The sequence below is a fragment of the Bos indicus x Bos taurus genome, chromosome 10, assembly GCF_003369695.1.
Source record: "Bos indicus x Bos taurus breed Angus x Brahman F1 hybrid chromosome 10, Bos_hybrid_MaternalHap_v2.0, whole genome shotgun sequence".
NCBI classification, from domain to species: Eukaryota; Metazoa; Chordata; class Mammalia; order Artiodactyla; family Bovidae; genus Bos; species Bos indicus x Bos taurus.
The window spans coordinates 46,578,569-46,589,347 of record NC_040085.1 but is presented as its reverse complement, the minus strand read 5'-3'; the positions used below and the strand labels follow the sequence as shown (position 1 = coordinate 46,589,347).

Below are 10,779 nucleotides of genomic sequence, written 5' to 3'. Positions count from 1 at the left end.
TGTGGTGTTCCAACCATTTCCCAAACTTCGCAAGGTCCTAATTCCTTTATTTCCAGAGATCGCATCGCTTTTGCTATTCTTAACCATCTCCATGTACCAATTCATTCTTCAACAAAATAGTTATTGGGCTTCTTTTACATGACACATGCTAATGCCAGGGGATATACAACTGAGGGGCCACTTATAGTCTGATGGCAACATGTCACCATGGGACTCCTCTGCTTAAAATGCTTCAGTGACATCTTAAAACTTAGGATAAAATTTATTAGCAAAACCCATGGCAACTGGGGTTCAGTTTATATATAAGTGTTAGGCCAGCCCAGTCACCTTCCTTGCTAGCCTCCCTGCCTCATACCTTCTGCTGACATCTTAGGCTCCAAATGAATAATACTTTCATGCAGCCTGGCCCTGTCCTCCACTGTCCCTTCTAGACAGTAAACTTCTCCAAGGCAGATGAGGATTCTAATTCATCCTTGCATTTCCCACAACACTAGGATAGTACTTGGCAACTTGAAAGTACTGAATACAATATAATGTAGTTGATACATTTACCATTTTAATTAGTAAATGAATAGATGGCTAAATAAGAGAATGAATGAAAATATCTGGTTCTGCTGGGTGGTGCAAGATATTTTAGTTTTTAGTTGGCTGAAGCTGGGCTCTGTTCATTCACTTTAAACTAGCCTGAATGATATCCAGGCCTGCTGAACTGAGAGTGGCTTTATTTTAGTTGAGTATTTATAACTGTTAGTGATGGTCTAAGAAGTTTTAAGTCATGGCACGTTCAGATTTGCTTGTGCCCTCTAGGGTTTTAATAAAAATGAAATACAATGTCCTAACATAGGCAATGGCACCCTACTCCAAGTACTCTCATCTGGAAAATCCCATGGACTGAGGAGCCTGGTAGACTGCAGTCCATGGGGTCGCCAGGAGTTGGACATGACTGAGCGACTTCACTTTCACTTTTCACTTTCATGCACTGGAGAAGGAAATGGCAACCCACTCCAGGGTTCTTGCGTGGAGAATCCCAGGGACGGGGGAGCCTGGTGGGCTGCCGCCTATGGGATCGCACAGAGTCGGACACGACTGAAGCGACTTAGCAGCAGCAGCAGCAACATAACATAAAATACCCACAGTGTGAATGTCTACATGCTGAACAGAGTCATGTTTGGGGGCCTGTGCTGGAATTTCCATGGACATTTGGAGAGTAAAAAGTATCCAGTCGTGGTACCCCTCCCCTTCCACTCTCATCCGGGCAGGACAAAGGTCTCTCTCCACCCAGGGCAGGAACACGTTTCTTTCCTGAAAGTTTTGTTGAGGAAGGGATGTGGGGGCAGCAGTGGGCTTCTCCTGGGGGTATCCAGCCAGGCCTGGCCCCATGGGAGACAGGATGTGGGCTAGTCAGGCCCTCCAGCTCCCCCCAACCAGGCTGTTTCCTTTTCAGCGGTCTGTAGGTTGGCTCACATGAGGCAACAGTGATAAGCACATTGTCCTGAAATGTAAACTGAGGAGGGAGGAAGCGCTGGCATGGGTGATACGTCTGTCTGCTTATTCGCTAAGCATGTTGTTTGGGGGACATAATGTACACTGTGAAGATGGTATTTTCTGAGGTGTTTGGGAAGATGATGCCCAGATGAAGGGCTAAGACACTGATGACATCTGAAATAGGAAGCAGGTCTCATAGCCAGTCTAAGCTTGCCCTGGGTCTTCCCTCAATTCCTTCCTCTATTTCAAGGTCCCCAGTGGTCCATGCTCTGACCACCACATCCCCAGCCTCTGGTGTCATTTTTTCCCCCCATGCCTTCTCCAGGATCCCTTCTCATGCTCACAGCTGTCCACAGCTCCTCCTCCTCTGAGCCCTTCTCTCCAATTCCCTCCTAAAATTAAATAATTAGATGTTCGCTAATAGGGCAGGCTACAGTTCATGGGGTTGCAAAGAGTCAGACGTGACTGAGCAGCTAATAGACAGAATAGGGCAGTGGAAAAGGCTACGGCACGCAGCCGTCTCTGCTCCTCGCCTGCGTTGAGCACTTTCCATGTGCCAGGTGTTTTACTTATGTTATTCACTCAATCCTTACAACTTAAAAGACAATGCTGCTAAGTCACTTCAGTCGAGTCCAACTCTGTGCGCTCAGCCCACCAGGCTCCGCCGTCCCTGGGATTCTCCAGGCAAGAGCACTGGAATGGGTTGCCATTTCCTTCTCCAACACATGAAAGTGAAAAGTGAAAATGAAGTTGCTCAGTCGTGTCCGACTCCTAGCAACCCCATGGACTGCAGCCTACCAGGCTCCTCAATCCATGGGATTTGCCAGGCAAGAGTACTGGAGTGGGGTGCCATTGCCTTCTCCGATAATTACTGTTTTCCCCAGTTTACAGTTGAGAAACTGAGGCTCAGGGAAGAAAACTGATAGCCCTGGTATCTGAATAATGGAGAGCTCTGTAATTTACACTTATAGTCTGATGCAGAGACCTTACTCTTATCCAATATATTATATTTCCTTCCTGCTACCTGCCAGGCACGCCGTGACTATCTGGTGCAACAGAGATGCATAAGGCAGCCTTCAGTTCAGTTCAGTTCAGTTCAGTCGCTCAGTCGTGTCCGACTCTTTGCGACCCCATGAATCGCAGCACGCCAGGCCTTCCTGTCCATCACCAACTCCCAGAGTTCACTCAGACTCACGTCCATTGAGTCAGTGATGCCATCCAGCCATCTCATCCTCTGTCATCCCCTTCTCCTCCTGCCCCCAATCCCTCCCAGCATCAGAGTCTTTTCCAATGAGTCAACTCTTCGCATGAAGTGGCCAAAGTACTGAGTTTCAGCTTTAGCATCATTCCTTCCAAAGAAATCCCAGGGCTGATCTCCTTCAGAATGGACTGGTTGGATCTCCTTGCAGTCCAAGGGACTCGCAAGAGTCTTCTCCAACACCACAGTTCAAAAGCATCAATTCTTCGGCGCTCAGCCTTCTTCACAGTCCAACTCTCACATCCATACATGACCACTGGAAAAACCATAGCCTTGATTAGACGGACCTTTGTTGGCAAAGTAATGTCTCTGCTTTTGAATATGCTATCTAGGTTGGTCATAACTTTCCTTCCAAGGAGTAAGCGTCTTTTAATTTCATGGCTGTTGTCACCATCTGCAGTGATTTTGAAGCCCAGAAAAATAAAGTCTGACACTGTTTCCATTGTTTCCCTATCTATTTCTCATGAAGTGATGGGACCGGATGCCATGATCCTCGTTTTCTGAATGTTGAGCTTTAAGCCAACTTTTTCACTCTCCACTTTTACTTTCATCAAGAGACTTTTTAGTTCCTCTTCACTTTCTGCCATAAGGGTGGTGTCATCTGCATATCTGAGGTTATTGATATTTCTCCCGGCAATCTTGATTCCAGCTTGTGTTTCTTCCAGTCCAGCGTTTCTCATGATGTACTCTGCATATAAGTTAAATAAGTAGGGTGACAATGTACAGCCTTGACATACTCCTTTTCCTATTTGGAACCAGTCTGTTGTTCTATGTCCAGTTCTAACTGTTGCTTTCTGACCTGCATACAGATTTCTCAAGAGGCAGATCAGGTGGTCTGGTATTCCCATCTCTTTCAGAATTTTCCACATCCTTGAGCAATAGGGTTGTAAAGAATGATGAATGGAGAAGCACTGCAAAGACAGTGATGAAGAGGAGAAGCTGGGGAGACTGGGAAAGGGTGGGGGGAAGCATGAGCAAAGGCAGTGTGCTGGAGGCTGCAGGCTGCTGACCCCTGTTCTCCCACTTCCCCGGCTGCAGGGAGCAGTGGATGCTGATGGCTGAACAGAACTGCCCTTGGCTAGAAGGAGCCGCTTTGCCCAATGTGAGGCCCCCTCCTCAGGGGAAGCCTGAATCCAGGGATTGGTCAATAGGTGAGTGCAAAGATTCGGTGCCCTTGCCTCAGTTGAGCACAACTCTGAAAGGCCATCCCAGCTGCAGAGGATCCAGCCTCAGGGCTCAGCCAAGGCCTCGCAGATCAGACCCTTACCAGTCCTGCTCCCATCACCCCAGGACTGTGTGTGTCGACTAAAACGATGCACAATGTGCAGGTTAACTTTTATTTGGGAAAAATGAGGACTTCAGCCCAGGAGATAGCGTATCAGATAGCTCTGAGAGACTGCTCCAAAGAGGCAGTGGGGGAAGATCAGCATATGAGATTTTGGTGAAGAGGGAGTTCAGTGCAGTCAAGTGCTTACTTTACAGGAGGTTTTCTGCTAGTTATGAGGAGCTGATGTCACCGTGAAGGAATTGGGTGCTTTTCTAGATATGAAGAGATGCAAGGACTGGGATCATGAAATCAGTTCCTGAGAATATCTGTCTAAAGACCTGTCCCACCAATTTCCCTGGAGCACAGAGTGCCTTGGTCTCCGCTCTGAACTTCTCTCAGGGGCTGTTGAAGGTTGGTAGCTGCAGCAGCGTGGGGTTCAATCTCCGCAGAGGTGGATGGCAGATACCCCTGTTGTTGCTGTTCAGTCACTGGCAAGTGCTCTCGGAAAGTGCCAATTTGTAGTTGACACATGTACCCCTAAAGACCTTCTGCACACAAGCCTACCTCAGAGTGTGTGTCCCAGGGAACCAGGACATGTGGAGGCACAGAGGTATAAAATTACCTAGAATGTTCCAGAAAGGAAAAATAGCCCAAGGCAGCTGCAGTATAGAATGTGGAGGGTGTAGGATTACTCTGCAGATGGTTCCTCCTGCACTGCTTTACTATTATTTTTTATTTATTTGGCTGCATCGGGTCTTAGTTGTGATACTTGGAATCTTCGTTGAGTCATCCTGAATCTTTTGTTGTGGTGAATGGGCTCTCTAGATGTGGTGTGTGGGCTCATAATTGTGGTGCACGGGCTTAGTTGTCCCACCAAATGTAGGATCTTAGTTCCCCGACCAGGGATCAAACTCACATCCCCTGCATTGCAAGGTGAACTCTTAACCACTGGACAACAGGGAAGCCCCTCCTCCTGCACTGTGCTCTGAACATTCAGAGATGGACACGTAGCTCCTTTTCTCAGGAATCTAGGCTGTGCCTCTGCCCCACAGAGGCCTGACCTATTATAAGGTTAACTGCTTACAACTTAGGACAAATGGCAGTTTCTAAGCCAAAGGAATAACAACAAAGACATGTTTGGCAATCATTTTATTGATGCTTTTGGAATGTCAAAGCTTACAAGAAACCCTAAGTTACTACATAGACGTGTAGCTCCAGGGAGGTGCCATGACTTCAGGTGAATGCAGATTGAGTCAGGGCTACCACTGGAACCCAGGTCTCCTGTCCACCTGTCCATTGGCCTCTCTACCTCTCCTCGGAGATCAAACCAGTTAATCCTAAAGGAAATCAGTCCTGAATATTCATTGGAAGGACTGATGCTGAAGCTGAAACTCCAATACTTTGGCCACCTGATGCAAAGAACTGACTCATTTGAAAAGACCCTGATGCTGGAAAAGATTGAAGGCAGGAGGAGAAGGGGACAACAGAGGATGAGATCGTTGGATGGTATCACCGACTCAATGGACATAAGTTTGAGAAAGCTCCGGGAGTTGGTGATGGACAGGGAAGCCTGGTGTGCTGCAGTCCATGGGGTCGCAAAAGAGTTGGACATGACCGAGCAACTGAATTGACTGACTTCTCCTCAGGGGGGTTTATACCTAATAACAAATAAGAACTTAAACACTAGCCCATGATGTTTGCTCAAGGGCTATACTGACAGTGACTTGTCCATGTGAGGGCAAATTGCCCCTGAAGAAGATGGTCACCCAGCTTCCCCCAGGGGCTCCCACAGTCCTCCACAAGGCTCCCCACAGTGAGCGTGCTCCTGGTGCCAGGCACATCAAGGCTCAATGTTGTTCCAGAACCTGCTGTACTTCCTTACTCCCTATCAGATCACGTCCAGCCGCTTTTCTCCAGCCATGGTCAAGGTGAGTGTGGAAGCCGTAGAGCACTGTCAGGGGGTACTCTGCCTGTCAGGCACCTGCTTGGGATTTAGTCCTGGCTTTTCTTCACCTCACTCCCAGGCTTAGATGGGCCCCTCCCTTCTCTGAGGAAAGGGTTATCGGATAAGCTGACTTCCAGCTAGGGCACTGGTTAGGACCATTAGCCTCAGCACATTAGTCTCTGATAAATGGATGATTCCAACCCAGCACCATATAGGATACCACAGTGCTCAACTTCCGCTGTCCTGTCCTTTCCCGGTGACTTTGCCGTTTGACCTGCCTCTCAGAGCCTGGCAATTATTAACCTGCACAATCAGGCTCTGTGTGAACTTCTCTTTCCAGATAAGGCACCTTTCTTAAAAAGTTGCCCCCGAGCAGGGTCTCCCCAGCTAGGGGTTGTGGTTTGCTGGCTTCCTATGAGTTCCTTGTGTTAGTGATTCCAGTGCGCAGGGAGGGTCCTGTGGTCAGGTAAGCTGGAGAAGCGCTGCGTAGTTTGTTATTTTGGAAAATGCTCCGTTTACTTGAGGGCAAGAAGTCCTACCTTCAATCTGCCTACTTTCATTGAACCTAGATTTTCCCAATTTCACTGAACTGCAGAAATTTTTTTTTAAAACAGAATACACCTTAACCTCCTTGAGGGAACTTACCCTCACCTCTTTCTGAGCTCAATTTCTCTCATCCATCCTGCGGTTTACAACCGGGCTTTCCTGTCTGGGTCACTCTCCTGGCGTCACTGTTCTGTGTCTCTGCCATGTCCCTTCTGCACACTGGGGTGTGGCCTTGCTCCCTGCTTCTTGTTCCGGTGTGCCTGGAAATAAGGGGGTTTCCTGACACACGGAACTTACAGTGCTAAAGCCAAAGAAAATCCCAGGTGCCTTGGGACATGTTGGTCTTCTGTACTGAGCCCTGTTTCTTGCCTGCAGCTCCAGGCCTCTCCTGGGATTCCCTGTCCCTGGCCTCAGCCTACCTGGGGCTGTGACCACAAGGTGCTTACATGCCCAGCCTCTCCCTCTCTCTCAGCTAAACCCCATCTCCTCATCAGCACCCACAGGGGGAGTAAGTTCCCCTCTTACTAAGCAGACCCTTAGTGATGCCCCTCTGAGCAGACCCTGTCTGACCTCATCTTATCCACCCCGGATAGACTTGGAAAACCCTAGCACCCCACCCATTCCTCCCCAGGCTCATGCTTCTGACAGGCACAAGGTAGCTAAGTGGCTCTCAGGAGGGGTCATGGCGATTTTGCCACAGCTATGAGAGCGGATGGGGCAGGGGCCACCCTGACATTGTGTGTGGAAGGCCAAGAGCCAGCCTGTCCAGGAAAGAGAAGCTGCAGCCTCCCAGCCCCCACTCTGTTCCTGTCTGCTCTGCTGCCAGTTGCATGGTTGGGGGGATTGTTACTGTGTTCATCTCTGGACCACAGATGCCCACTCTGATGAGTGAATAGTCTCTGCCATCAGGGTTCACTCATAGAAGAGGAGGGTGATGGAGACACAGGGCTGAGCGAGTGCAAGCAATTGTTAAGTTGTGTTGCATTAAAACCAACAGAGCGATTAATTTGTCCCTTGTTTTTACTGCTGCAAATATTTTTCCATTTCTACCAGTCTTTCCCCAAGCCTTTCTATTTCCAGGGCCTTTTGTGTAGTTCCAGATCAGGAGTTCTTTTGTTCATTAAAGCCCCGACTTATTGGGAGACTGGTGATGTTTGCTTTTGAAGGGGAGGGGAGGAGGTGACCTGCAGAAGGCAGGCAGAAATAGCCATATCACATGGAAGTTTGGACCAGAAGTAGATGTTTTCCCAGATCTGGTGAGCAATGGGTCTCAACAGTATCCCTGTCCGAGGTGCTGGGATGTGGGATGGACTGATCTGGACACGCTGCCTTCCCTGGGACCCTGGAAAAAACCTTTCAACCTGTAGAATAATCCTACTTTGTGTCTATTCTGTGCCAGGCATTGTAGATGCTGGGATTAGAGGAGTGAACAAAGCAGATGGAAATCCTGGCCCTTGTAGACCCTGAATCTTAGGGGAGCTAGACAAAAACCAAATGCTCAAGACTTGGGCTTTTATCGCAAAGAGCCATGAAACCATTGGAAGGGTCTGTACAGAGAGGAGTGTAGATTTAAAAGGATCACGGTAGCCTCTGTGTTACGGATGGAATCACTGTAATGGGACAGAGGTAGAAAGACCAGTTCAGAGGCTATTTCAAGGATGCAGGGTAGAGGTGATGGTGGCTTAAATGTTGCGGATGAAAAGGCTTTAGGTTTTGGAGATGCTTTGGAGGTAAAGCCAGATAGATAAAATGTGAGCTATGAGATTAAAAGGAGAAATCATGGATGACTCCAGGGATTTTGGCCTGAGTAGCTAGAAATATAGTCTTCATTAACTGAACTGGGAAAGGCTATGGCAGGAATAATGTTTTTTGCAGGGGGGAGGGATCTCACACAGAGAGAGCAGAGCCCTCATGTCCTCAACCCCTCCCCTCCCCCCCCGCCCCGGCTTTTCAGGCAAGACCACACTGGCCCGCATGGCTGTGTGTGGGTCAGAAATGGCATCTCTTTTAGTTAGGGAGTTTGAAATAGATGTGTACACACTGCCATTTTAAAATGCATAACCAACAGGGCCCTACTGTATGGCACATGGACCTCTGCTCAATGTTATGTGGCAGCCTGGATGGGAGGGGAGTGTGGGGGGAATGGACACATGTACACGTGTGGCTGAGTCCCTTCGCTGTTCATCTGAAACTATCACCACGTTGTTAATCAGTTATCCCCCAAGACTAAATACAAAAAAGTTTAAAAACCTTAAAAAGTTTTATTGGAGATTTTAAAAAAAAGAAAGAAGTGGCAACTCTTCCTCTATCCGACAGCCCTGTGTTGAGGACACGGCTTGTCAAGGGGAACAGCTCCTCTTGCAGCCTGAACCCCTTTCTGTAAACAGCCTTCACAGTCACACCCAGAAGCCCTGCCTGGAGTGACTAGCAGTGTGTCAGAAAGACCGTTACAGCAGGATGGGACCAGATGGCTACCTGGGGCAGCGTCAACTGAGCTTAAAGAAATAACTGTTCGTGTCCCTGTGTCATGTTTTAAAGTACACTGTGTACTCGCCTCAGCAGCTCCAGTGAGCGGAGGCCTACTTGCATGGGTTCATCAGAGGTATAAAGGCAGGAAACAAAATTAAGGAGTATTGTTGGTCTTCTTAGGATTAAAAATAATGAATGCTGTTCTGTTTTGAAGTTACATGATCCTCTTTTATTACATGCTAAGACTAGATAAGTTCTCTATATTAATCTCTCTCTGTTTTTTGTTGTTTTTTTTTTTCAGAGAAGGGTATTCCCGGCAATGTTGAAGGAAGCATTAACCCTGACTGTTTGTTTTAAATATTTATTTATTTTATTTGCTTATTTTAGCCGTGCCAAGTTTTAGTTGGGGCATTCAAACTCTTAGCTGCAGTGTGTGGGATCTAGGTCCTTGATCAGGGGTTGAACCTGGGCCCCCTGCATTAGGAGCGGGGAGTCCTAGCCACTGGACCTCCAGGGAGTTCCCTATATTAATCTCTCATAATATAGCAAATCAAATATAGGGAAGGAATGGCTTTTCCAAAGGTCTTATATTAGCACCAGTATGGAACACTCAACATACTAGCTTTGAAGAAGTTGTTCCAAATCTAAAGGAGTGTTTCATCTTTTACACTCAGCATTGCCATCAAAATGACCAGGCAATTCGTGGTTTTCTTTAGTTTAAGGGACTTCATGATACACTATAGTCATATCATTTATATTTTACACTCTCATTCAAACCTCCCAATGACTCTAAGAGGTGGTACTGTTATCTCCTATTTTACAGGAGAGAAGATTAAGACTTGGAGAGTGGAGATGACATGCCCGGGACACGTCAGCTAATGTGTGGCAGAGCCTTAACAGACACTCAGGTTAGTTTGGGTCCAGAGTTCTGTCTATTAAACAATGTTTCCCTGACTCCCCTGATGTGAAGTTCAGAATTCCATAACCCCAGGGTCACAAATTTCTGGAATTTGAAGGGAATAAGGGCATCTACTCTATGCCCCCTTCCCCACCTGCTGCCTGAATTCTCTCCAGTTATCCTTGATGAGATGTCTTCCCCCTGGTCCTTGTAGAAATGCTGGGTGATGGCATAAGAAAAAGTTTGAGAAGCTTATTAGGATGTGAATTTCTGGGTGTCATCTCAGATCCATGAAATCAAGAGTGTCCTTGGATCAGGACCCAGAAATATATTGTTATCAAGACCCCAGGTGGCTCTAGTCGGCAGCCGGGTTTGGAGACCACACTGTAGTGATGGGGAATGCCCTGCCTGCCTCACAAATTGGTCCTGTCTGTCATTTCCATTCTGAGCCATTTCTTTCCTTTATCCCCTCTTCTTGGGTAGCTCTGGCTTATTCCTTAGATTGTATTGAACTGCATCTCCTTGTAGCTTTTACCTACTGGGCCCCATTCTACATTTTGGGTTACACAGAACAAGTTTAACCACTCTGCCACTTGGCAGTGTTTCAAGAACTGAAGTCATCAAACCCCACCCTCTCCTAGAGGGTCAGTTTTCCCAAGTCTGCCACCTACATCTCTCATTATATAGTGTCAAGTTCTTATATCATCTGCGTCATGTTCTTCTGAAATCATTTGGGTGCTCCTTGTTCCTTTAAACTGAGGCACCAGAACCAAAGGCCACTTCCCAGGAGCCAGCATAGTAAGAACTTTAGCTTTTCTGCTTCCAGACCCTGCCTTCCTCTAAAGGGATCTTGAAATTAGATGACAAGTACTGGGTCTCCAAGGGGTGGGCCTCTGTGGAGCCACCGAGTT

General features: G+C 47.5%; 1 protein-coding gene across 1 annotated transcript in view; it reads left to right on the top strand.

The window, feature by feature from the left end:
- Nucleotides 1-6,327: 6,327 nt before the first annotated feature.
- Nucleotides 6,328-10,779, top strand: part of MYZAP (myocardial zonula adherens protein) — a 124,424-nt gene continuing 119,972 nt past the window's right edge. The window contains exons 1-2 of the mRNA XM_027553898.1: nucleotides 6,328-6,421; nucleotides 9,794-9,878. Of these exons, the coding sequence (XP_027409699.1) occupies nucleotides 9,828-9,878 (51 nt within the window). The 5' untranslated portion in view covers nucleotides 6,328-6,421; nucleotides 9,794-9,827. The remainder of the gene's footprint in view (nucleotides 6,422-9,793; nucleotides 9,879-10,779) is intronic.